This window comes from Ambystoma mexicanum, chromosome 8 (genome assembly GCF_040938575.1).
Source record: "Ambystoma mexicanum isolate Mex_15411 chromosome 8, UKY_AmexF1_1, whole genome shotgun sequence".
Classification (NCBI taxonomy): domain Eukaryota; kingdom Metazoa; phylum Chordata; class Amphibia; order Caudata; family Ambystomatidae; genus Ambystoma; species Ambystoma mexicanum.
Window position 1 is genome coordinate 1,100,405,474 of NC_090929.1, and position 22,289 is coordinate 1,100,427,762.

Consider the following 22,289-nt stretch of genomic DNA (forward strand, 5'->3'; position numbering starts at 1 on the left):
TGTTGTCATGTAATCTCCCTGTGATAGCAGTGGGATCACTTCCTGTAAGGTCACCATACGAAACTTCTGGGGTTTGATAAACTTGTTCGCTGGACGCAGATCTAATACCGGGCGCAGATCTAATACCGGGCGCATGGTTAGATCCTTTTTGGGTACAAGGAAGTACACTGGATAAATACCTTCCGTTACCTGAGATAGAGGCACAACCTCTATGGCTCCTTTTTCCAGCAGTAGTTGTACTTCTTGGAGAAGGATGGCAAGGTGTTCCGGTGTCATGCGTCGTCCCCTCGGGGGTCTGTATGTTGGGGAACCGTTGAATTCAAAGCAGTATCCGTGGGCTACGGTGGAAAGTACCCAGCGGTCTGACGTTATTCCCTCCCATGCTGGAAGAAAGGATGTTATCCGGCCCCCGACCGGTGTTGCATGGGAGGGGACGCGAATCTTCGCGTCACTTGGTGTTATTGGGGGCTTGGGAGCCTCTGGGGGTGGACCCCCGACCTCTCCCTTTGCCACGGCGCTGGCCTCTTTGGCTGTACTGCCCACTATTGGTCTGATAATTGGTGGCAGGGTAGTGTTGCTGCTGATTCTGCTGTTGGCGTTGGCCACGAAAAAAGCGTTTGTTGCCATAGCCGTGTCTGGTAGTGGGCTTAGAGATCTGGTCAAGAGTTTTGATAGTATCGAACTCTTTTTTAGCCATCTCCAGAGCCTCATCCACCGCTTTCCCGAAGAGGTTTGAGTCTTCAACAGGTTTATTTATTAAAGACGCCTGTGTCTCCGGTTTGAACCCTGAGTTGCGCAGCCATACATGGCGTTTTAGGAGTATTCCCTGAACCAGGGAACGTCCTGCTGTCTCTGCAGCATCCAGAGAGTTCTTTACAATACTCTGGTTGACCTGGGTTCCTTCGCCAATAGTTGATAGCAGGCGTGTACGTAGAGGTTCTGGCGCTTCTTCGGCGTCTTTGCGCAGTTGGCCCACTGCGCGTCTGCGTAGCTAGCTAGCAAAGAATTGTTGTTCACAATTCTTGCCGAAAAGGCAGCCGAGGATGTGACTCTCTTTGCAAGGGCATAAAACCTCTTGCCCTCCTTGTCAGGTGGTGCCTCGCTGGTGGACAGCGGCACCCCTGCCCTCTTCCTTGTATTAGTTACTACAAGGGAATCCGGAATGAAATGTCCCCTGATGTACAGCGGGTCTGAGGGTGAAGGAGTGAAAAGTTTTTCAATTCTTGGATTAACTCCTCTGATTAGTGCGGGTGTGGATAGCGAAGGGATGATTCTTCTCTTCTCTGAAGCGAGGAGGGGAATGGTCTGGCTGACCGGGGGTTTCTCCTTAATTACTCTTTCCACAAAGTCTATTTCAGGAGAGATCTCCCCAGTGTCCAGTTCGAAATGTGCTGCTCCTCTGCGCAACAGGGCATTGAATGTGGGCTGATCATCAATGGGAGACGTGTTTCTAACAGGTGAATTGTCAGGAGGATTAAGGTTCAGGACATCAGTGTCCAAATATACTGATGGGGATTGCCAGGGATGAGAATGTCCTTCGTCTGGATTTTCACTGAAGCCTTCTCCTACCATGTCTGGACTGTCTTCCAGACCTTCCTCCTGGTTCTGTCCCTCTTCATCGTCCACAAATGTATCCTCCTCCTCCAAGTATTGTTCCTCACCAGTGAGGTCATACACATTATGGAAATCTGAGGCTGTGTCCTGCTGGGGATTGAATAGTCTCGGGAATTTGGCCCTGGGGTCCTCCTGAGGCCCTTCTCTTGTTCTCTTGGGAGTAGGAGGGTTCTGGGTCTTCATAAACCTCTCCATTCTCTCCATGCAGAGATGGAGCCTTTCCATGGTTTCATGGGGGTACCCCTGAGCGGTCAAGCGGGGGAAAATTAGTGTCATCTAGCTGAAAACGGCTCGACCGCTCCCATAACGTCGAGGAAAGTGTCCAGTCGCCTTCTGACAAGCCTTCTGGTGTGCTGGGGGTCCCCCCGACTGAAGGGGGTAGTCCCTGTCTTTCTTCAGGCTTTTTCGGCGTGTCTTTCGACCTTTGCGTAGCACTCGACGTGTCTTTCGGCGTACGCTTCTGGGCGTCGGCTACAACGATCCTCGCCAAGCTCTCTGCGACTCGTTTGTCAGCTTTGGGCTGTGGTTTCGACGTTACGGGTGTCGATCGTTCTACGGCGGCGTGCGCTCTCTGCTGGTGCGCTCCGGCCGATGGTTTGGAGGCGGCGTCCTTATTTGCCGAAAGCCCAGTCGCCGGTCGCGGTTGCGAGAGGGGCTTCGAACCTGAACGGTCCGAGGAGGCCGCCGGTGGAACCTGCGTCTCCTTGGGCGCTGATGCTTTCTTCGTCTTCGATGAAGAAGAGCCATGGGTTGTGTGCTTATGTGTGGTATCTTGTGCGTCAGTGTCGCCGGGGTGTTCATCCCCATAAGCAGGGCGTGAGCCGAGCCCGTCGGGGACGGCGACAGACGACGAAGAGCGCGAGCGCTCTTTAGAGGGGTCTACGACTTCCGTAGCGGAGGTCGTGTTATCACGTTCCTCGCTTTTAGAGTCTTTGGCTTAAGAAGCCGACAAGCCGTGCAACCCTCCTCTTTGTGATCGAGGGGCAAGCAGCGGTTACACCGTGAATGCTTGTCCTTCCAAGTAAACTTGCCCTTGCAAAGCGGGCAAAACCTAAAGGGTGTACTCTCCATAGCCGAGGCAATAAAATCGTGATAACGACCCCAAGGGAAAGGAAGGGGAAAAGGAAAGGCATTCTCATAAAAGAACCAGAGATGTCCCACGACCCCACTCTCCCTACTGTATTTGGCCTGCGAGGCCAGGCCACGTGTTCGGCAACGCCGAAGGATCTTCTCCGCTCGTCCCCTCCGTCGAAGATCTTGCTCGGCGGAGACAGCTTCACAACTGCGTCGAGGGAGGGATCGATGTGTTATATATTAAGTAGGAAAACGACCAAAGGTCGAGGAGAAGAAATCTGCAAAGTCTCTCGAGGAGCTCCGCGTAAAGGCGACCAGTAGCTGGGCGGGAAAAAACAATCTGAGGGACCTCGACGCGTGAGGGATTGTGGGTACAACGCACGTCACTTTTGGGATAGTATTTCAGACACGCCTTGTCGACGTCCCTTTTCGACTACGAAAAACAAAATGCAATACTCCGCAGTGACCACTGGATGTCGGACCTATGCACAGCATGTGATTCTAAGCAGATTAACAAACATCAGAAAATAAGTTTCATCTCCATTTTGACTGCAGGTAATTTTTATGGGCTATTTAGGACCTTTAATTGAGAAAAGCGAGGGACAATGTGCAGTAAGGTGCAGAAGCATCCCCTATGCACATACAGATCAGTACCTCAAGCTGCATCCCCCACTTGGCCATGCAAGGTTGGGGACGCAAAACGCCCCTTGCCTTGCATGGCCCATTCGACATGCGCACAGGTGTACGAACTGTCAAAGGGGAAACAGAGTTTCCCTTTAACAGTTCAAACCAACCCAGGAGTGCTCCCTCAGCTGCAATCAGGCGAGGGACCGCTAAAGTGTTTTCACTGAGCTGACTTGGAGTGCTGTTGCCCATTGTGAATGAGCCACTCCTGCCAAGGTCACCCTGCTGCCATAACTGGAGAAGGGGAAAACTGCAGCCCACGTGGAGAAGGGCAAGATGGCTGGTATATGCTCTCAGAAAGGTGCACAGACTTCCACACCACGATAGCCATTACCATAAGGCTCCAGGTAGTTCAAGAACCTAAAGCGAGTCCAGCCCATCTCTTGCATAGTGGCCAAAGATCAAAGCATGCCCTCATTTGATAATGTCCGTAGTTCCACCCTGCTTTGCTGGAAAAGCAGACTAGTTTTCACACAAAACCAAACTAGACTGGACACTACCAATTGATGTACATTCTGCTGGTGACAGAAAAAAAACATGCCAACCAGGGAATCTATGCATTCAGTCATGAATCCATCCACAATGTAACATTTGGTATAGGCTGCACAAGGGCTTGTAGCATCATACCATATCCCTTTATAAATAAAATGTTAGCTTGCGGCAGGTGTTCAGGGTAGCAGTGGCCTGCCTTAAGGCATGGTGGTAGAAGATTTTAAAGGTCAGCTGCAGCATCGCCGAGATGTCAAACCACACTTGAAGATGGTACCACCTTTACAGAAGGGAGTGGGGCAATTGGCTCTTAATAAGCAACAGTTTGTGGAGGACTGTTTTACAGCTGCAGTAGAGCTTCATCAAGTTGGCTGGCTTAAATCGTTAAATATAGGATGGTGGCATGGCATGCTACAATTGTTAGGCATCTTAAGAAAAGTCAGTTGTGACTTGCCGGACACCAGCAATGACTACTACGGAAAATTGTGAGTACGTGTACTATACTACATTGCATTTTTTAAATCCCTAAACAGCATTTGAACTGTTCGCTCCATTTCTGAAAGATTAAATGAACAATCACTAGGTTAATGCAGTAGATGGTCTGTATATAATATTCTGGTTTCTGTCAACCTGTAAAAGCAAAACGTACTTACTGCATGCAGAGAATAAGAGTTTATTACAATGGTCATAGTGCTATTAATTTCCATTACAGATCGGTTCAAAGGTTATAACATGCAAAAGCTGGTAAAGTCTGCGAGTCAGGGGATGCTCTGAATTATAACCCAACAACTCGCCCATGCATCTCTCCGGAGGACCATTATAGAAATGGTCTTAGCAGGCCAAAAATCTTAGCGGGCCAGCAGCTCCTTAAGCCAACACAACGAGAAAATAGTGTCTGGAAAAGATTAATTTAAGTGACTAAAACAGTATAACTTTCTTGACAGTTTCATACTGGGAGTCAAGTCCTATACGGGCTAATGGTCTCCAGGGCTAGGAGCATTTCTTACACGGGAGAAACGTGCAAACGCATTGATGTCTTACATACATGGCCGTCTGCTACACCAGCTCAAGTGTTTGTTAATTCACTCAACCTCATTCCTGCCACCTAGCTCGTCATAGATTTAACAGAGGGAAATGGAAGTTGAAATAGTCTGGAAAACTAAGGACACCAGTGGAAGAGTCACTAAAAGATAGTTTACTTACTGGTAAATCCAGTACTCATTTCACATTTCGAGACTTAGGGGAAGATATACAAGAATGAAATTGGAGAATTTCAATCTATTTGTGGACAAATTAAATGCATTTTTTATTTTATTTCATTGTGCATTTATAAGGCGGTTATACAACTAGACAGTGTTTCAAAGCGCCACTTTTATTTATTTATTGTAATCAGTGAGGTCAGGTCATACCAGGCTATTACAACTAAATATATTCAGGGCTGAACGACTTGTCAAGCACCCAGGGGAGGAGAGGGGAATGGGGGGCGACGGTTGCGTGGGTGAATTGGTGGTCTGGGGAGCAAGCTAGTGCAGGTACCAGGTTTTTTTGGAGGGGGGGCGGTTAAGTGGGAGGTTTACCAGGGCTACCGCCGGGAGGGGGGAGCCAGGGCAAGTACAAAATGTGTAGAGCCCAGGGCAAGTGCGGGGGTTGGGAAATTACAGCTTGGTAAATAATACTCATTTTCATGTCTTAGCACTGCAGGAGATCATCACAGATCGAGGCAGGAAGAATGGGGACAACAAGCAAGAAACAATTGCAAACAGTGTGCAAATTAAATTAATGCGAGTAATGTGCAACCCACAACATTCTTGGATTAGTAAAAAAAACAGATTACCTGAGACTGTCCTCCTCGCGGGTGAGGGCATGTACCGGAAATGTTAGGTTTGGACCAGGCCCAATGTTCCAGATCCAGGACCCAAACCTCATTACTCCTGCATAAAAAAGGACAAATAGAAAACGGGTCAACACTATGGCAACTGAGGTATTTCACGGGTGACATGTTAAAAAAAAAAAAAAACACCAATATCAAAAGTAACCAAACAAGTTCTAACTTTCAATCACTCAGTCCTTGTGCAGGCATTTTTAAAAAGGTGGCTACTGTAAACTTAGCTCCTCGCCATATTTTGTGATTATACAGCACAAGAAAAGTATATCTCTACACATCGTAATTGTGATGAAACAGTACCTGATGACACCTTAATAAGCAATATGTTTTGCTTCTTTGAAAAGAGGTCACAGAAGTGATTAAAGGGGAAAACAATGTGTGCATTTGCTCCAGTAACAGTCAAGAACCTCGGTGGACAAGTAGAAGTAGTGAATGGCTCGAGGTCCATGTGCCTTTGGCTTTTAGAAAGTCAGTTACATTTTTAACCCTACATCAATGACATTAACTATCAGTGCTGAAAGATTAACCTGCAATGCAAACGTGACATGGTGCAGTAGCAGTGCCAATATGTAAAAGTGCTGAATGTTGGGATTTCACGATAGCAGTGCAGATTATTGGGGTGCCATTTAAATTAATAAGGTGCCATCAATGCAATGTGGAGGCAACGAGGTTTCCCCTGCACATAGAAAAGTACTAGAAATTGTTAAGCAAATCTTTCGGGTACCTGGTATAAGAATCAGCACAGGAATGTAGTAAAGTTTATATACAGAAATAAAAAGGAGTAGCTAATACAATTTAAATCACTAGGCATATCCAGCATAACTAAGCTTTGAGTTCCGCAAACGTGATGGGTTTTCATAATATACCCCCATTAATATTCATGAGAAAAGAGGGCTTACTTTTAGAATCCTTCTATGCACATTTGTCTCATGAATATTAATCAGGAGTATCCCATCAGCCCACAAGTGTCAACCAGAGAAATGTGTAATGGGACATATTTTAGCACCTTGCTTCCCATATAAATCTATTTGGCCTCATCTTCAAGATTGTATCATAGGACGTATTTCAAATGCTAAGCAACCATACATATAACAAAACATTGGCTTGCTTCACCTGTGTGATATCTGACATATTACTCAACACAATCTTATTTCTGATGCTTGTATCTGCTTTGATTCACATGCTGTGCATACTGTCTGACATCTAGTGGTAATCGCAGAGTATTGCATCTTTCTTTCAAAGATGGAAAAGGGACGCCAACCTGGGCAAGTCTAACACTATCCCTATTGTGACAAGGTTCTTTGTCCTGTCCTTTAGCCATCCTGCCCCTTCACCTTCCCCAGGTCGAGCCGACCCGGGTCAGTCCTTATTTGGGCATGCATTTTCCCACGAAGCGCCAAGCTTCGCAGGCTTCTGCATGCCTTGTGTGTGTGCCTCCAGGATGTGGGCTGGAACGTCTGGTTCCAATACACATCCTGGGTGCCAGAGAGTCTGGAGTGCTGTGAATGCCTGGGACCACTGTGGTCCATGATTGGTCCACCACGTATGGTATGCCTGTATGTGAGCAGATCTCCCATTGGGTCCTCTTTGTTTTTGGCGCGAAGTAGCGTCTGGATAAGAGAAGGCCCCAAACACCCATACCATGTCGATCTCTGGAGTTCTCACTGAACGAAGGATAGGATCCAAGTATCCTGAAACTAAGCAGCCGAGTCTAGGAACCGCTCGTGACCCGCTGGAAGGTTTGGCAGCCTCAGCCCCCTGTGGTCCCGTGGAACCCCTCTGCATCTGGTCGTACTCGAAGGTCCTCCAAGACGCTTTAACCCATTGGAATAGTGGGACCAATTATTCTCTGCACCTTCATCAAACCCTGCAAGTAAGCTCTCTCAGAAGTGTCCCTGGGCCAACCAGTGGGCTGACCATCTTACGCAGACTCTTTGCCCTGATACCACCACCGTTTCGATGAGGCCCACGAAACTTTGTACGTCACTAGCTTTGTGTTCACGGCAGTCTCACACCGAATTTCGTACACTTGGCATTCCCAGGTCTGGAGCAAAGCGAGTGCGCCCGAACCGGAGTATACACGGTTACTGTGTCACCCAGCCGTGGTGACAAACTTTGCAGGTGCGCTACATTTGTGCCCCTCTTCCCCCAAAGCCTGCTGCAGTGAAACTGGCCTGATCCATCCACCAGGAGCGGAGAAATAGTCACTGTCCTGTTTGGGAATCATCGCTGTATCTTCGTCGCGGAAAGCCGCAAAGCCGCCAAATTGCTGCACTTGAACCTGCAACCGAAGTGGACTCGACTGCCAAAGTTTGGTCCAGAGTGCGCCGGTGAGTAATCGCAACCCTAACCAGTGGCCCCTAGCACCTCCATCCATTTTTATGCACGAGTGGCCCCTGAGGGCCCCTCTCCTTTCCACTGCTAGTGCAAACTAGCAAACTTTTCCCAACTCTTGGAATCGACTCTGCACTCAAGTGGAGGCCCTCCTCGAATAGTGGGAACCTATTCTTCATCACCTCACCCACCTACCTGAGCGGCTACAGACCCCTGAAGAGACCCTGTTTTGCCCATCTGCATTACCGTATGAGCCAGCATTGCATGTACGTACATTTGAGCAATAGGCTCCACTCTTCTTAGGGATTGGACTTGCTCTTAGTTGGGAGTGTGTTGGATGCTGAAGAGACTAGAGACTACCTGCACTGCCCGTTTCTTTCCCCTTTTAGCTTGTGGACTCATTTCGTGCATTAACCCTTTAGACCCCATTGGTCTTGTATATATTTATTTAGATAGGATTGTGCTGACTTACTAGTATTACTGTGATTTGATTTGTGTGTTGAAACGCAAAGACATTGAAATAAATGTATTTGTATTTTTAATATATATATATATATATATATATATATATATATATATATATATACACACACACACCTGTCTGGGAGTGATTTGTAAGGGTCCTTTACTCTGTGTGCTCATTGAGGTCTTTCAGTCACCCTCACCCCTCCCGAGACCTAGTTTTGACCGCCACCAAGCTACCTTGATTGGTCTGGCTTGTCCAGAAGGTTAACCTGTTCCAAGAAACTAGACTGGCCTCCTGAACCTCTGCCCACCAGGTCAGAGCTCAGAAATCCATCTTAACAGTGTGAATAGAACTCCAGGTAGCTGCTTTTCAAATAGAATCTAGAGGAATGTTTGCAATGAAAGCTATAGTAACCCCTGTGTTTTTCGAGTACAACGTGCTCTAGGCATAAGGCTCCTTTTGACAGAGTAACACATTTGGATACATTTAACTATCCATTTAGAGATTGCCCACTTAGAGACAGGATCTTCTCTACAAGTGGCAAAGGAGACAAAGAATTGATCTGTCCTTCAAAGTGGTTTTGTCTTATTTAGGTAATACACCACTGCTCTTCTAACATCTAGTGTATGGCAGCTTCTTCCAGCTGAGTTAGTAGGATTCTGAAAGGTTCAATGGACTGGTTTACATGGAACTTGGAGATGAATGTTAAGTGCAAAGTGTAATGTGTGCGCAAAACCACTTTGTTCGTATGAATGGTAACAAATGGGTCTTGAACTGAAAGTGCTTGCAGCTCACTAACTCTCCTAGAAGTAACAGCCACAAGAAAAGCAGTCTTATAGGCGATAGCCTTAAGAATAGCTTTGTGCATTGGCTGAAAAGGAGGGCCCATAAGTTTAAGGACAACATTAAAGTCCCATCCGGGAGTTGGATTAGAAATAGGTGGGTGAAGTTGTGTGCACTACAACAACCTGGCAATAGGAACCCAACCTTTGGTATAAGTCTGTACTACACAGGTTGGTAGTGTGGTTGAGCTGCCAGGCTGATCTCAAGAGGGGTCAATGTGAGCAGTAGGGTAGTTACACAGAGATTCACAATGACAAGTATCCAAATGAACACATATACCCAGGTTCCTTGATTAAACAATTATTAATGTATTTAACAGTCAGTTTGAATAAGCCTTCTTCAGCTTCAGAAGGGGCAATATATAAGTAACAGACAAATACACTCCAAAATACACACTCTTAGTTTCTTTAAATCAACAAGTACCCATTTGGGATGGCACACAGACACTTCCTACACACTCAGTTGACTTAAATAACTAGGGCAATGTGGACATTAATATATCACTGGAACATTTAGAGCAATACTGATATTAGTGTCAAAGAATAGGGTTATAGAATAAAACAAGAGATAACACCATTTTTCTGAAGCAGATGAGTACTTTTGAACCCCCAATGCAAAGTAAGTTAACCCCTTACTGGAAGGAAAAGTAAAGCACAATGTCAGAAGAATAGTCATTCAGGGAAACAGGCCAACCAATGTCAATTGGGCCAAAGTCTAGGTGAGCTGAAGCACTTCTTGCAGGTAAGTAAAAGTCTTGCACAATGTTTTAGAAGTCTTTGTAGAAAAAGTAGAATCAATGTAGGGCCACAAGCTGTTAGGCTTGTGATAGGTAGAAGATGCAAGCAACTCTAAAGAAGCAACCGAGACAAGTCTCAACGGAGAACAAGTAAGGCTACACAACAAGAGGTTGTTTCTCTTATACTATAAAGTACCTTTGGTTAGAAGAAGTCGTTCCAGCTGGCTTCCGTTAATGTGCAGCTCTGCAGATCCTGGGCCTCAGTCGTGGGGACAAGAGGGAGGACTTCTGGGGACTCTTGCTTTGCAATGGGATGGTCAGCGGCAACAAACGACAAACTTCAAATCAGTGGCACTTCGCCGTTTCAGCTCCTCGAGTCTCAAGCAAATCGCACCACCGCGGTTCTCGGATACCACTTTGGACTTTCCTCGCATCTGGGGTCCAGCACTCTGTTGAGGTGGCTCAGGCTTGGTCAGTCGTGCTTTCTGGGAGTCCGGAGGATCTTCCTGGAGCTTGAGTCCAACTTAAAAGCAACACACTTGATCTGGTGTTCCTCTCCCTGGCACTTCGACTCCAGCAGCAGAAGTACAGCCAACTTCGAGAGGATGTCCATACGGGCTCACTTTAGAGTTGATTGGCCCCACCAACTCAAGGGGAGAAGTCGTCCTTGCAGGGCTTCTCTAGTCGAGGCGAATTCTGAGGATCAACCGCAGCAGGGCTTCACCGGGCAAACCAACGGTCCAGAAGTTGCAGCAGGCGTCTCTTCCAAGTTCTTCTTCGGATTCCTTCGCCCAGTGGTCGACTCTGCCCTCCAAGCCAAAAAGCCTCACCTTTTAAGCAGGTTTCTCCCATTAATTCCAGCCTAGCTGCCAATCACCTTTGGGTGCAAACTTGTAACCAAGGGGATTAAGCACAGGGAGTTTTGGGCACCTCCCTCACTTCCTGCCCCTGCCAGACATACTGGAACCAGAGGCGGGCTTCACTTGTGAATCCCCGCCAAAGACAGAAGGAACAAAGGGACCAGACCTGGTTTGGCACGCAGAGTAAATTTCAAGATGGAACGTTCCAGCAAGAAATGGAGAAAAAAGAAGACCGGTACATTTTGACAAAAAGGTATCACTCTCTCCAGGTAAAAAATTAAAAGTCCTAAAAGGTAGCAGGGAATTAGCACAATTCTGAGAATTCTCCAGAACAGACCCCTTCCTTGTACTCTTCACATGGCTCCAAATAAGGTTTGTACAAGTCCTTTTTACGCATGAAAATCTTATAAATATGACAACGTCATTATTTTCATGTGTACATTTACACACAAGTTTAGAGCAGAGGGCAGTGCAAAGGTCGGCTTACTTTACAGAAACCAGAACACAATTTTTATCTACATGGATATAATTGCAAGCCATGGCGAAAAGCCTCCGAAACAGTATTTCTATGAAGCCTTAAAAAAAAAAAAAATAAGAAACTGCACATGGATAAAAGGAATGGTTTCTTTCCATTCAGCTTCTTCTGTGGTGTAAGTAGATGCTCGTGGAGCAAACAGAAGCACTGCATATTTATTTTCCTAGCAGTTCAGGGTTGTATAATTAATAAGATAGAAAACTAAGCTGCAATTGAGAATTAATCTTTTGTAACAATTATGCTTTTTTCCAGTGAAAGCAAACCTTTATTGCACAATTGTATTTTTCAGAGTTCCTGTGCTGTGTGCATAATCATGCGAGGCAGATCATTTTTACACTTCTAATTTAATTTACAATCCAATTATAAAAACAGTGTGTAAAATGAGTATGCACGGTCCAGTTTACATCCATTCAACCTTTGTCACGCCCTCTCACACGACCTTTCCCTCTTCACACCTCTCCTCCTCAGGCGCCTCTCGCCGTAGTATTTCCCATTCACACCACCAGCAGGGAAAACACGGCAGGCGGAATACCATGTTGGGCGGATCTGCCTCGTTTCGCCCTTTTCCGCGTTGGCGTCTGCCATGGCGCCTCTTGCACAGCCGGCAGCTCCAATCGCTGGCCACGTTGCGCTCCATGCAACGTACGCGAGCAGTCACGTGATACGTCACGTGATACCACTCGCCCCTTCAAAAGAAGCCGGCAAACAAGACTCTTTGCTTCACAGCTACTTCAACTTCTACGGAGGACTGTCACGCATTACCCTTGCTCTTGTTTGCTTCGACCTTGGAACTCTTTTCGGATTTGCTATTGGATTACCCTTGGATTTTGGCGTGCTCTCTGATTTTCTGGACATCCGACCCCTGTTATACTCTGGACTTGCTCTTGGATTGCCCTTCTGTTTTGCAACCTTCGGATTGCTTCAAGCCTTGCTACAGATCTTGCCACACTCCACGAGGTACTGGGAAGGAGTGCCTATTACATCATTCCAGCTTGCCGTGGATTTCCTTGCGTAGGTTTTCTACCTACATTCCATCTCTATTAGGTAAGCTGGTGTCACTGCATCTTGTTTAACTCTTTCTATCAATTGTCCATTGCCATTATAGAGTATATTCCTGATTATAACCTTTTGCCTTACAGCACTCAGGGGTCCTTCCGGCGTTCTCAATACTAGGTTGACGACAACACTCCTTCCTGTGGCCTCAAAGATTGCTCGGGCAGTGTTTATATTCTGCTCGAGCGGTACTTGGGGACGGAGGCATTTTATAACTGCACGACCATCAAGTCGGACCCATCAAGTTAGAACAACCTTGCAGTCAATGGGGTACATTACTATTGTCAGTGGCAGCAGAGTCTTTGTTCAAGGGTGAGTGATTGTCATTAGACCAAGGGTGCACGATTGTCATTACATCAATCACAGGAGTTACAGCCTCTCAAATCTTACAATCAATACATACAAAACCTGACTCTCCAGGAAGCGCAAGCGATGTTCAAAAACAAATAAATGAAAGTTACATTTTTAATTGAAATAGAAACTCAGCAAAACCTGTCCCTGTAATAATCCAGATTGGTATTTAACGTTATGTAGCGCTTCATACATGGTTCGTCCAACATCCAGGCACTAATCATTATACCTCATTCGGTACTCAGTTTACCCACCTTTGAAGGATGTTAGCCAATAAGATAGCTTAGCCAGTTGAGCACTTGTTGCTGCGATCTGTGCATAATCTTTAGGTTGCAGGTTCGAATCCCGGCAAGGCCAACTCGGCCATTCATCCTTTTGAGGTTGATAAAGGAGTACCGACGTCGGTTTGGTGATTGTGATAAAAATGTTTTATTTACAGGGCTTTGCCAAAAAGCGCTATATAAATATCCATTTGACAATTAAATTAGGTATAGAATTTAGCATTGAGTCCTTGCCCCTCTGCGCTGTTGTATCATAACAATGGCTCCAGGAAATGAGGACTTACATTAAATATCAAAAGACAATTCTGCTATTGAACCTCAAAACACACAATACAATCCATGTTTGCTTTACTATGTAATAGTCTAGGTTTTTGTGGTTTCAAAATTGTAATGTATACACAGGAGAGATCACATGGCCAGACCTTCGAGAAATAATGAAAGGTGTATTCTGTCACAATGCAGCAAGCTGCTGCACGGAAATGATTTCCATACAATTTTGGATGTCACATACATTTTACTCTTGCAAAGGAGAAAAGTCATTTTTACTCTTGAAATCACATTTACTCTCAAAGTTTAAAAATAGAGAGTAAAATACTCCCACCTAAAAATCTTATCTGGACCACTGACTCTTCATGTTTTTCCCTTCCATCTTACAATTGGCAAGTACTGTATTTTTTCTGCCGATGGCTCTGACCCTCAAAACCCCTCCACTGTAATCCTGCACCACTTTGAATGTGAATCCTGCTGTTTCAGACCTGCACAATGTTAGTTTTTTTCTGCCTGCTGCATTTAGAGCTTTTGTTGCAAAGTGGAACTTCGCTGTGTTTTTAACCTGCACAATGAACGTTTTCTGCTGCATTTAGTGCTTTTGCTGCAAAGTTGGATCTAGGAAAGTTAAACCTGCACCTTGACTGTCTTCCACGGTTTATTTTATCGCCCACCCATCCTGGGTATTTAAAATCCTACCACCATGTTCACTTTATGCTTAAAGCACCACCTTCACTGCCAGAGCTGCCTGGCTGCTAGGCCACCTTGCGAGTTATTTGTGCAGTGTGCCGCTCCCCTGTGTGTCTCTCACTCCTCTGATACTCCCATGGCACTATCTCCCTTATCTACACTAACTGATATTCGGTCACCTATCCCATCTCTCTCACAAAGTCTGGAAGCAAAAAGCTTAAAAAGATCTTTCCTGGCCTCTAACCCAGGTCTAACTATTGCAGAAACCTATATCAACGCTACTTCCAGGCAGGAGGTAACCCACGTCCTCTTTTCTGTCACCTCCCCTGACCTATGGACCCCCCCTATCCCCTGACCCCCATCTGGTCTGCACCCTCTCCGCTTTCTCCTCCTCCTCCATTAATGGTGGCACTAGATGGGAAATAGACTTGACTTACTTCTCATCTTCTAGGTGCATCATTTCCAAGGTTCTCAACCTACCCCTTCTCGATCGGCACCTGACCTCATTAACTTCCTCCCTTCTCCTCCCCACTCACCTCTCCACCACCACCGACGGAAGTATCACGCCCGTACGCCTCCTCAGAAAACTTTCAAGGTGGTAATCGGCTTTACTTAGCCACTCTGAACGCTCGTTCTACCATCAAACACTCCTCTGACATTGGTCTCCTTCTTGAAGACTTTGCCCTAATGTCCTTGCCCTTACTGAGAGACACGGTTCAATGCCAGCTCGGTCACTGCTCAACATTCCTTCCTGAGGGCTAAAAAATCCTCTCCAAACCCTGATTTTCCCTCAGTGGTTACAAGGGACGTGTGTGTATATATATATATATATATATATATATATTAATAATAGTTGCAATGTTTGTTTCCAATATAGGTGGGTGGCTTCCTGTGCTGCACAGCTATGGCGGGTGCCCCACGGTCTAGTGCTTTCAGAGCTCTAACTTTTTATGATTGCTAACTAACCACTGAAAAGTTGCAGAACTCCGATAGTACGGGGCGGGGGAAACACGTTCCATGATGCCTTGTGTGAACCAGTGGGTTTCTGGAGGTATCGTAGCAATGGTAAAGTATCGCCCCCACTCAACCTTACCTTTTGCCCTACAGCCTCCCTCCCTCCCTCCTCTGCAACATGCGCACTCTGCCAGTAACCCACTGGACCCCTCTCAAGACAGCATTCCATTGCAGTTGCATGATGCCCAACGTCCTCCGCTCTGCCTGCCCTCAAAGGGCCTTTCCTACTCTAACCATGAGAAGACCGGTTCTAGCTGGAGGGGGCTCAGGGAGGACTTTCCGGGACCTCTCTGAGAGGGAGAGAGACTGGTGATGGGCAGCGTCCAATCCCTGCAATGTTGGTGCGGAAATTATACACAGCATGGAACAAAGTGCCTTGGTAGCTGCTGTATATTTTCCATTCCACTGAAGCATTGAAGCTTCTAATATGGAAACATGTAGCACCAAGACAGCACAAATGCGCGCCCTTGGCACCATTTTATTCAGCCATCATGAATGTGAGGATTAGGATGCAAATCCACACTAGAAATAAATCTGCTGCAAGATGCAGAAAAGTTCGTCCATTCCTTTCTGCTGTAGAAAAAAGCCAACGTGATAATACTGCATGTGTTGAAATGTATGCCGCATTGCATGCATGTGGTATTATTACTGCAACACTGATTGATGGGATCTGCACATGATAATACTGACTGCCACTGACACCATTTCGAAATGATGCAAATAGCCAGTTGTGGCACCATTGTTTACACACCTTGGGCCTTGAGCGTAGGCATGTAACGTGCACAAACCATTCCCCTGGTACAACCGTGTACGACCCGGTGCCAACAAGATCGGTCCCATTCTGGGTCTCAAACTGGAAGCCGTGGACATTGCACGCCTCCAGGACGGAAAGCCACCGCGGCTGCATCTATTGCATATGTGAAGGGGGAAGGGTGGTGGACCAGAATATTCAGAGTTTATCGCAGCATGCTCTGGCTGTTGGCAGACCAGATACTCTGTATATCGACTGGATGGGTCACCAGTATAGCCTTAGTGAGAGAGATTCGAATTGCATGTCTTTGCCAACAGACCCTTTCAGACCACTGTTTCACAACCTCTGGCATGTCGCAGTCCACATTTACCATGAGCTGGCAGCAGGTGTTGGTAGCTTTGATGTACTGTATATTCTAGCGCATGACGGACTGCACAGCCAATCACCAACCGTCACTTTCACTGGCTAAATTTAAAGAGAAACTGGGAGTATGCGTGATGAGAAAAGGTGCAACTCTGGGGGAACACTAGCAGTTCTCGGGTAAAACTACACAGAAGGAAGGCTAATCGTGGAAAGGCATTCGTTGCAGCGATTTCTGTGTCATTTGCAGTGCTGATCATGGCATGGCCGACCTCAGACGCTCATCCTTTTGCGATTGACAAAAGAAGTACGATTGAATAGATAAAAAGTGCTGGAATAAAGTGGAAACAATGAGGGGTCTGCTACCTCCATCATAGGCCGACTGGCCTTTAGCAACATGAGGAATTGTTTTAATGGACTCTGCCTCTAGTCAGTAGTTCTGGTGAGAAGTCTGTCACCTCACAAGTTATTCCCTCCCTCAGTCCTCCGTTATGTTGTGTTATTATAGTGCAAAGAGTTTAAGTTATCTTGTGTCAGGTGAGTAGGTTGGAGAATTGCATGCAAGTGGTTGAGCTGCGTCAAAAAGGATTGCCTTCTTGTGCACTGAAGTACAATTAAGCTCCTAGGTCAAGATTGCATGGGTGAGTTTGCACGGCATAGTTAGGCAACAGAAGGCAATTTGCCAACATGCCAAAGGTAGCAAGAGTAAAAGCATGCATCTGATGACATCACAGTAAGTGACATCACATGACCTTTGACCAAGATAACATTTAAGAAAAATGCGGATGTAGAAGCTTAAATAACCTTAGATTAATAAAATAATTATCTTCTAAAGCATACACAAGATTGCTTTAGTTGGCAACCATAAATTAGCACAATCCCACATTGCCTGCTGCGGAGCAAGGGTGCCGCTGTCTGTGGCTGCCTTGGCCCTCGACCCTTGTTTAGGCCCCACCCCCTTTCTGAGGCGGGAAAAGGAAGGGCTTCAAAAACTGAAGTAGGTCACCCTTGCGGCATAAGCCTACCACGGAGCAAGGGTGCCGCAGTCTGTATGTTGTCCAAATATATGATCATCCTTTTTTTTAAAAAAAAAAATTGATTGATTTTATTTCAACAACCAACACGAACCAAACTTCAGCGTTCATAACAATATTAATACACATCTTATCTTGTCCACTGTGTTTCACCCCTCCCCACAAGCCTACTTTATTTCCTATTCCGTTTCTTCATTATGTGGTGAGGTTTCTGTATCGATTACTCCTGGTGGGTCCTGGTCACTATCCCCGTCATGTGCAGGCTCAAATAACTCTGCAATCAGTTGTTTCCAGGCCATAAAGGTTCCTGCTTCCTCTCCCCCCAAAATCCCCCTCAACATTACTCGCCTCTTGCCATACTACATACACCAGGTCTTTCAAATTGCTCACATGCTTTTGCTTACGTGGTCTAGTGAACCCTCCTAGTAGGCATGCCCATGCTGTATCTATCTCTACTTTGATCCCTTTATCTTCCATCATGTGTGCTACTTCGCCCCAAAAACATTCTATTTCTGGGCATGACCAGAACATGTGCACCATTCCAGCATTTTCATTACATTTGGGGCATGCTCGTCGCCCTGCATTTTTAAATTTAGCTATCCTTCGTGGCGTAATATACGCCCTATGGCTGATATACAACCGTATTTGCTGCAGCCTAGCATTCCTCGACACTTTTTTGTGATAGTGTTGGGCACGCTCCCACATCCCATCACTCATTGGGGTCCCCACTTCTTCCCAATCTTGTCTAAGTTGTACCACTTCCTTTCCCACCTTGGTCATAACCAGCTCATATAGTCTTGATATTTCGTGGCACCCACTCTGCTATGTCGTATATTGTGTCTATGGCGGTATCAGGTTCACTCAATAGTTTGTCTTCCGACCACGTCTCTTTGATCCGCTGCACCACCCTATGATATGTGATATACTGTCCTGCATGTGCCCCTGCTTCTTCCACCATTCCCTCGAAATCCCTTATGTTCCCTTCTTGCCATAAGTCTCCCAGGGTTGCTATCCCAACAGACTCCCCCACTGCCTCCTGACCATTAATCTGAGTTGTATTTCTTTTCCCGCCAAAGCTACCAATGGCACCTGTAGGGAGCATGGCCAAAGATCCTCCATCATTTTACAAGCTCTTCGCCATATCTCCCACCCAAGTACCATCATCACCGGGCGCCCCTTCATATCTACTTTAGGTAACCACATCAACTCTTTAAGGAAGAATGGGGCACAATCTTGTTGGAACAACCTGGTCTCCGAGGTCGGCTCATCAGAAAGCCATTTAGCTACGTACTGGAGTTGGCTTGCTATATAATAGATCTCATAATTTGGTAGTTTGATGCCTCCCTTCTCGTATGAGTTTTTCAGTTTCCAAAGGGCCATTCTGTTCCTTGCCAAAGGAATTCCCTGCATATACTGCTCAGTTTAGCAAAGAATCGCTTGGATATCAAGTATGGGATATTGACAAAGTAATGTAACAGTCTTGGCAGGACCACCATTTCATGCATCGCCCCTCTGCCCATCATCGCCAAGGGGAGTTTCACCCAAAATCTCATACTATTCTCTATGTTCCGTACTGCCTTCTCAGTATTGTGCCGGTGCTCTGCCTCTACCTTATGATATATGTCTATTCCCAGATATCGAAATGTGTTAACCTCCCATGGTATCTAGAGGATCAGTAATTGCTCTAGTGGGATCCCTTTATACCTCCCCAATGGAAACACACAAGACTTTTTGGGGTTCACTGTTATGCCTGAGAGCCCTGCAAATCGGTCCATCACTTCCAGAACATACTGTAGATTTTCTTCCGCGTAGCGCAGATACAGCAACATGTCATCAGCATATAAGGAAATTAGATGCAAATCTCCTTTAATGACTATGCCTATTGTGTCATATTGCTGCCTCAAATATATCGCCAAAGGCTCCAAGGCCAGGATATACAGCATGGGGGACCACGGACAACCCTGTCTGGTGCCCCTACCAAGCTTCCACTGCTCTGATATAACTGACCCTGTTTTCACTCTGGCCACTGGTTCACTATATAGCAATTTGGCCCATCTGAGATACCCCGGCCCTGTTCCATAGTTTGTCAGGGCAGCAATCAACCATGGTCCTTTGACCGAGTCAAAGGATTTAATTGCATCCAGTGACACAATTGCCATTTCATTCGTCTCTTCGTTAGCATATTCAATGACTCGATGGAGTCGCCTAAGATTGTTGGGTATGTTCCTATCAGGGACATAACCAGTTTGATCGGATGGATTAATTTAGTAATGACTCTCCTCATTCTGTTCGCCAGGACAGCCGTCAGTATTTTGCTGTCCTGATTCAGCATCAACAGGGGTCTATAGGATCCGCACTCGCCACCAGGCTTATTGGGTTTCGGAAGCGGTATGATTATCGCTTCTCTCAAGGATTCTGGCAGCTTTCCGACTTCGTATGATTCGTTGAGCATTTCCAGGAGTGGTGGGAGCACCTCATTTTTATACATCTTGTATAATTCGCTGGGGAGTCCATCGGCCCCCGGGGTCTTACAAGTGGGTAAGTGCCTCACCACTTCTTCCAATTCCTCTAGAGTGGGGCGTCAAGCTCCTCCCGTTCTTCACCACTAATCTGCGGCAATCCTATATCCTCTAAGATTTCGCTTATTGCATTATCATCACTTTCCTCCGTATCCCCATACAGGACATGGTAATAATTTACAAATTGTAGGTTCACGTCCTCCTGGGTATCTGCTATACTCCCATTTTCTTTCACTATTGTCCTAATCATTGGTTTGGGAGTCTCATTTTTGTATAACCATGCTAGAACTCTCCCCGGTTTATCTCCCCCCGCATGCTGTCTATGTATTCTTTATAGTTTAGGTCGCACAGCCTTTCCCAATATCCCGCGCATTTCTGTTGTATAAGTATTGCTTCATTATCATCTTTGGTGCCACCTCCCCTTTTCAACGCCTTTTCTAGCTCCCTTTCCACTACTTATAAGTCTGCTACGGTCCCTCCTTGTAGTCCTTTGGACTTGGCTATTGCTATCCCTCTCACCACTATTTTAAAGGCTTCCCAAAGAACCCCTGCCGACTTCACACTACCTGTATTGATCTCGAAGTAGCTTATTATTTCCTCTCTCATGTCTTCTCTGAAGATGTTGTCCTTTAGCGCTTCCGCTCTGAGACGCCATGTCAGTATAAGTGGCGAATGGTCTGATAGGACCCTCGCCTTGTATTCCATCTGTGCTATCTCTGTCGTCAGCGCATGCGTGACAAACACATAGTGTAATTTAGTGTGTAGTTTCTGGTGGGCTTAATATTGTCGATCTTGCCGATAGTGTGTCCTCCATGCGTCCTCCAACCCGAAATCTGTTATCAAGGACTTTAGTACCCTCAATGCTGGGGTCAGTCTATCTATTTTGGAGTCTGATCTATCTATCCTTGGGTCTATTACGCAATTAAAATCTCCTTCCCCAAATCACTGCCTCTCCCAGGCTTGCGCTGAGTTTACTATATAGGGTTCTGAAGTATGCCGCTGCATCTTGGTTCGGGGTATAGGTGTTAATCACACATATCTCCTTGTTTTCCACCAATCCCTTTAATATTACCATCCTCCCATCTGCCTCCACCATAGATTGCAATAGTTGAAACGGTACATGCAGTGCCACCCAGGTGATTACCCCCCCTAGCATACGTCGAGTATGTTGCCCCCACCACAGTCCCTCTCCACCTCCAGTTTTCCTTTAGTCAGGTGCGTCTCTTGCAACAGGGCTATGTCTACTTTCTGTCTGCGCAAATACATCATAACCTTATTTCTTTTTAAGTAGCTATTAAGCCCTCTCACATTCGAGGTCACTACTTTAAGGTCTCCCATAGCATATTTAGGTCTCTCCCTTCCTTCTTCAGGCACCCTCCAGTTCCATTGGATCTCAGATATTCCCTCATGTTATGTAGGCTTGTTCCCCAATACAAACGTCTCCCAACTGCTAACTCTACCCCAATTTCCCACCCTCCTCCCTTACCAGCCCCAGCACACTCCCCAACTCTTCCCCAACTCTTCCCCAACTCTTCCCCAACTCTTCCCCAACTCTTCCCCAACTCTTCCCCAACTCTTCCCCAACTCTTCCCCAACTCTTCCCCAACTCTTCCCCAACTCTTCCCCAACTGTTCCCCTTGCCCTCCACTCCTCCCTTACCCCCCCCAACCCCAACAAATGTCCAGCTCCATCCCTGGATCTCAGGCAACCCTACTTCTGGTTCTGCCTTGGTGTGCCGAAGACAGAAACACGGCAGGGTGTCACCGGACTACCGGTAACCTACCTAAACTACTCTAAATGGGGGTACGAGGACAAGCTCTGCGAGGGTCCCTAGCTAGGCAAAAGTCTCAGTGCTCACGGATCATGTCTCATTCCGACAATCATACCAGCCCGTAAGCTTCACCAATTACTATAATCAAGTTCCATGGTCTCGAGCTGCGACACCCTCCGGTGCCCCCTCTGTGGATTACTTATCTTTTCTTTCTCCGTCTCCCATCTGGATGCCTGACTCCTGGGGCAGCTTTGCGAGTCAATCCACCCCATGGCCTCTTTCGGAGTTTCAAAAAACAGGGTTCTGTTTTTATGGAACACCTTCAGCTTCGCCGGGTAGAGCAGCATGTACTTGTAGCCCGCTTCCTGCAACCTTCTTTTGACAGTCCCAAAGTTCATACGGCTCCGTTGCACCATCAGGGTATAATCTGGGTATGCAGGGATGTTTGCTGTCCCTCTTTGTATTGTTCTGCTCTTACGAAAGTGTTCCAGGATTCTTTCTCGATCCCGATAGTTAAGGATCTTGGCGATCATCGGCCTAGGGGAGTTGCCCGGCGGCGGCTTCCTCGTTAGAGCCCTATGCGCCCTTTCCACCGCGAATCCCTGGGACAAGACTCCTCTGGTTAACTCCTGCAGCAACATAGATTCAACGAACTCTGTAGGGTTGGATCCCTCGGCT

The 22,289-nt window shown here is 46.4% G+C and overlaps 1 protein-coding gene across 4 annotated transcripts in view; it reads right to left on the bottom strand.

Annotated features, from left to right (window-relative positions):
- FBXO42 (F-box protein 42) overlaps window positions 1-22,289 on the bottom strand; it is a 1,015,376-nt gene that overhangs the window by 297,027 nt on the left and 696,060 nt on the right. For all 4 annotated transcript variants that reach the window (XM_069611109.1, XM_069611110.1, XM_069611111.1 and 1 more), the window contains exon 7: window positions 5,696-5,792. In XM_069611109.1, the coding sequence (XP_069467210.1) occupies window positions 5,696-5,792 (97 nt within the window). The remainder of the gene's footprint in view (window positions 1-5,695; window positions 5,793-22,289) is intronic.